This window comes from Salvia hispanica, chromosome 6 (genome assembly GCF_023119035.1).
Source record: "Salvia hispanica cultivar TCC Black 2014 chromosome 6, UniMelb_Shisp_WGS_1.0, whole genome shotgun sequence".
NCBI classification, from domain to species: Eukaryota; Viridiplantae; Streptophyta; class Magnoliopsida; order Lamiales; family Lamiaceae; genus Salvia; species Salvia hispanica.
Window position 1 is genome coordinate 28,504,597 of NC_062970.1, and position 5,991 is coordinate 28,510,587.

General features: G+C 38.4%; 1 protein-coding gene across 1 annotated transcript; it reads left to right on the forward strand.

Annotated features, from left to right (window-relative positions):
* Positions 1-2,274: 2,274 nt before the first annotated feature.
* Positions 2,275-5,991, forward strand: LOC125192091 (transcriptional regulator STERILE APETALA-like). Its single transcript, XM_048089546.1, has 3 exons — positions 2,275-2,478; positions 4,481-5,027; positions 5,156-5,991. Exons 1-3 carry the CDS (start codon positions 2,275-2,277, stop codon positions 5,728-5,730), a joined length of 1,326 nt encoding a protein of 441 aa, XP_047945503.1. The 3' UTR covers positions 5,731-5,991.

The window sequence follows — 5,991 nt, forward strand, 5'->3', positions numbered from 1 at the left end:
GATCCGATATCCGAAAAATCGGATTTCGGGTATCCAATTATCCGACTTTTTCGGGTTTGGATATCGGGTATCCAATACCCGATATCCATTTTGACAGGCCTAGTTCCAACTATTTATACTTCTGCAAACTAGTGGATGTTGTGGATCTCATTTTTATATATCAATATTTATTTAATAAAATATGAGTGAAATGAATTAATGGGACGTGACCTACTTATTATTTATAGGTAAAAAAATAAGTAAATAATAAATGGAGGAAGGACAAAAATGACAAAAGATGACAAAAAATAGGGGAAGGAGGGAGCACTATATACATACTTAACATTAATTAATTTAATATAATTTCAGTTATGGTTCCAGCTATTTATACATCCGCCGTCTCATGCTGGTGGATGCAAGTAGCTTGGGACAGAGGAAGTATATATATTATCTAATTTGTTGCGAATGCGTTTATGGTTCACCAAATCATTGTGTTATTGATCTAACGCACGCCACATGGCTCCTGCCATTATAATTGAACAAAAGTCGAAAAAGTGAAAATAATAATTTTAAGAGTTTATAAGAAATTTAACTATAGTCTTCAAGTTGAATTAGTGTATCCATCTTTCCAGAAGACAGAATATGCTTGAGCCAGTGCTCACGGATTGATGTTGAAAATAATTTGATTTCAACATCAATTTATTTTACTCCATTTATCTCTTACTTTTTTTTCTTACTTTATGCTGCTTTTTTTCCTACTTTGTTTTACAATTTAATTTACAAAGCACCACCATCTTACTTTATTCTTGGGCTAAAACGGCTCATTTAGATTGGACAGAGATAGTACTTAAATTTCACTGCTTCTCGACTATCCTACTTTGATTACATGTTTCTTTTAAATATATCCACGAATCATTTCCTTATTATTACTAGAACCTTTTATTTTCTTAATCCACCTCATATCAATGAAATACAAAATTTTGGCCAATACAAATCTACACTCCATTTAAAATAAATCCACAAAAAAATCATACCTGGCTTTCGTTGTCTTTCACTAGAAACTTGCATTTAATAGAGCATTTCTGACGATTCACAATGATAATATCAATGGTAAGAAATACACAAATTGATGTCTTCTGTAGATCAAATTTAACTCTTGACAATGGATTCTTAGTACATTCAAACACTTATTTCATTACTAAATAAATTTTAGAATTGGTCCTAATGTAAATTTGAATAGTTAACATCCAGTGCAAAATCATTTTCATGGGAGAAATGTCGAATCTGGTACAAGGATCGAAGAGGGAGTGAGAAAATGACAAAAACAAAGTTCGAGCAAAGATTCCATTATTCCAATAGGCAAAACCTAACCAGCGAGTTGTTGAGTTTGCACACCTTGTAATCCCAACAAGCCGTTGGAATGCAGACGGACTCTAGATGAGCGTCAACGAGTCGATAAGTTTCGCACACCTTGCAAACCTAGTGAGTTGGACTCTAGGATTTTGAATTATTTTTGTGAGACCTTCTCCATTCTATCTCCTCCATCTATAAATAGGGTTTTTTAGTTGCTTTTGACATGAAGAGTTAGTTTTAGAAATTAGTGTTGAGGGTGTTCCTCCTCTTGTTAATATTGGGTGAGATAAATGGTCAAAAATCCATAGTCCGGCTATAGTTGCCTTGTGGCTTAGTCCAGGGTTAATCACTTGGTAGAAGTACGCTCTGGTGTGATGTGACTAATGGTAGAGCTTAACGTAAATGATTATATAGATGAAAGTAGTCAATGATTGTCATTATTTGTTTAGCGGAGGTCCTTGATATTCAAGAGTTCATTTATTCTCCCACTATTTCTTTCATTCATATATCTCTCATTAATTCTACATTTTGTTTAATTTTTTATAATGTAACCCTATCATTTTTATTTTAATGTTGTTTTACAAGAACAAATCTTGAGTTAATTTTTATTGATTAGGAGATTATCATGCTCTATATCTTGATGATAATGATATATCTCTACTTGTAGTTAGTCACAATTATGATTGATTTCCTCCATCAAATAATAATATCTATCCATGCTTGATTGCCTTCTTTATCTGACAATGTTACTATTTCAACACAATTCACACTACATAACACACAAGCCTTGAAACTCGAAAACACACACCCACACACACACCATTTTGGGCCCCTCATTTTGTGCGTCTCTATCTCCCTTTTTTGTTTTTGCATAGTTTATTTGTCTCCAAATATTTGCGATTTTCCTTCCATTGCACTTTTGAAGTAGTACTCCACCAAAACATGTCAACTTCATCTTCATCCCCCTCCACTCAAGGAGGAGACAGCGACTATGAAGGCCCCTCATCTTCCCGAAGTAGAATGAGATCAAGCAATGGAGTCTGGCCCGAGCCATTCCTCGAAGCTCTCGCATTCCAAGTTGCCGTTGATGCCTCTCGCACCATTGGCCGCCTTGCCGCTGCTCAAGCTCTCTCCAACATCTTCCAGGTACCATATATAGCTTCATTGTGTATATCATGTTTATTTATTTATATAGTACTACTATATATATATAGTTCTTCATTTTTCTCATCTAATGTGCTTGTGTGAAAGGGAGAGAATGTGGAAAAATTGGAAGTTGGAAAGTAGTATAGTGACAAAGCATTAGAAAAAATGGTTAATATAAATATACCCTATTATGTTGTAAGGTCTAGATGTGTAAGTAAAAAAAAAAAACAAGACAAAATTCCCATTTTTGGATATTAAAAGGATGGTTTGGAGGTTTGTTTTACTTCCTTGGCAGAAGCAGCCCCCACCCAGCCTTTAGAGGTTTTTGAGCTCATTTGACCAAATTCCAAATCCAACAAAAGATTGAATCTGCAAAAGATATTTTCCTTTTGTTGGTGCAATATCTATTGGGTAAGATGGAGAAGTTTGAATTTTATTAAAAGTAACAAAAAAAATGCATGGTGTGTCAGATCTCAGATAGCTGTGAAATTGAACTAAAGCTCCACTGTTTTTTATGCTGTAGTGTACTTAGCTAAGCTAGCTTATCTTCTTAACCTGAATGATCACATTTAAGAGGAAGGAAGGGGTGTCAGTTTTTTATTGGGAAATTACAAGTAAGAGACATATCCAAAGCTGTATGGGACAGCTCGAATAATACAAGACATGCATTTCCCTAGTACCCTACTTTATTTAGTCTGCTCCCATGACAACTCTTCTTCTCTCTCTCTCCTCCTCCTCCTAGCCCTTTGCTTTACACGGCTTTACCGGTGTGTTTTTATTTCAAGAATTTATGAATGAACATATATATATAGATTCTGTCTGTGTGTGTCATTTTGCAGTTGGATTCGCATATTGTTTGTTTGTTTGTTTTCTCTCTCACGCAGACATTGAACGAGAAACACACAGTAGAAGTCGTCTAGGTTGTCAGCTGGTTGTAATAGTTATTGATAAAGTGATTCTTGTATCTCACTGCAGTTTCCATGCACAGTTTTCATTTAATATTTAAATTCAGCTTTTTCAATGCAGTAGTGAGAGAGGGCATGCCTGCATATAAATTCTTGGATTTCTGCCCATCACTCTTTTTCTGCTCCCCCTCATTTCATTTTTATTTCTCCAATTTTTATTAATTTGTCTGGATCCAAGCATGGGTTCAAAAAGAGAGCTACTTTCCAATGCCGGCATCCATTTTCAGGACTTGAGCTTTCAATTTTAATACTCCTATTTATAATTAGGCCACTATTTAGATATAGGGATTAAGGGGAGTGTTATATTGCTAACTCAATGCTTAATTGCTAACTACAACTCAATGATAACCATTACATATTCAAATTAAAGGCCTAGATCATCAACCATAAAGTGTCAATACGATCAACAAAAACGTCAATAAGGCTATAGGATTAATTCTAATAAATATCAATAGGGGTATTAATGTCAAGTTAGTTATAACTAACTTTTAAAAGAAATCCCAAAACTTTAAATTCATATAACATATATCAAATTAAAGATAATTTTATAAGGATTCTAACGATATACTACATGCATATGTTCCGACGTCAAAATTTGAAAAAAATTTAATTTTTTTTTTAATTTTTCGTATTTTTTACGAACAGATTTATGTCAATACACCTCACATAATATGTCAATATTATGCTTGTAAAATGTCAATATGAAATTGTGTTGACATTATTATGTCTTCGTGTTGATGTATTTCATACACTGTATTGACATTATATTTCTAAACCCTAAATTTGATACTTGCTATTATCTTTTTAATATTAAAAAATAAAAAACGAAATTACACATGGCAAATTGTAGATCACAAGATTTCTAAAATCTTATGGTCTTAAATTAGTTGTAGTTAGCAACTAAGGGATGAGTTAGCAATTGATCACTCCCCTAGGGATTAATTAGTAGGGTAATTTCCAAAATGAATATTGACATTTCAATTCAAATGACAAATTAGAAAGAAAATTGGAGGTCATCATAATAATAATAATGACAGGTGTGCTCCACGTGGCGAGCCATATCGCGGTCGGATCTTCTGTGGCAAAACCTGGCGCGAAGCATCTGGAGCGCCGGCGAGCTCCTTGCGCGCGAGTCGTGGCGGGAGGAGTACATCTACCGCCACCGTACCTCCGTTAACTTCCGTTCGCGGAGGTACGAGCACGCCACGCTCCACTTCATCCCGACGGACAACAACAACAACGACGACGACGGCCTCAGCTGCCGCCGCCTCGCCCTCTCCGATCACCACCTCGCCGCGGGGTTCTCCGACGGCGCCGTCCACCTCTTCCACATCCCCACCCGCCTCCACCTCTCCACCTTCTACCCGCAGCACCGCGACCGCCTCGGCCGCTTCTCCAGCGCCGTCTCCGGGATCATCCTCTCCGACGCCCGCCTCGTCTTCGCCACCCTCGACGGCGACATCCACATGGCCGCCGTCAACACCGCCGCCCCGCTGCGCCGGGCCCACTTGGGCGACGTCGTCAACGACGGCGCCCTCGTCGACTTCGCCGGCTGCCACCGCTGGTGGGTCGGTCTCTACGCCGGTAGGATTTTTCTTTTCTTATTTTTTTTATTTAATAAATTATCGTAAATCTGAAACCTTTGACTTCAGACATTATTTACAACTTTGCCACTGGAACAACTCATACAGACTAGTTTTTATAATCTGTAGGTGTTCCAGGGCGAGCATTTCACATATGGAATGGGGAAACAGAGGAGCTGCTTTTCATCGGTGGCACGATGACCGATCCGGAGGCGGTGATGGGGTGGCATCTGCTGACTGAGATGACCGGAATCATAGGCCGGATCCGGGTGGTGAGAGGGGACATGGCGGTGGCGTGTACCGGGCTTAGGGCTATGGTGTTCCACTTGCTAAACCAAGGGGTGGTGGTGTGGGAGGAGGAGTTTCGGAGGGGGATCAATATTGTGGGCACCTTTGATGCCTACGGCGACACGGCCATGATACCGGATGCGCGGCGCGTGGCGGCCGTGCGTCGGGTGGGTGGCATGGAGGAGGTGTGTAGGTTCACAATGAGAGAGGGGGTTTCATTTGGGTGCATGAATGGTGGGTATGGAGTGACATGGGGTGGAGGGGTGATTAGGGTTTGGGAGATTGAGCATGGTCACTATTTGTATAATTTTAGAGAGAGAATTGAAGATTGCAATGCCCTAATTGCAGATGAGAGGTTTGTGGCTGCATGCAGTGATGATGCTACCATTCATTTGTGGGATTTTGGGGCTCAATAATGGAGTATTTTTAAAGAATAGGGCTTCATAATTTTTCCATGCATCAAAATGTTAGGGTTTTTAGCTTAGTTGGCGTAGGGAAATTGATATTCACTTTGTGTGGGACCCTCGATTTTCTATAAGTCATTTTCTGTGATTTAGGGTTTTAGGGAGAGAATGAAGTAGTTCTAATTTGGATATTTGCTGATTCCATTAACCTCCAAAAAAATGTGATCTTTTGTATCTTCTACTCATTATTTATTGAATGTAGAGACATCTCAC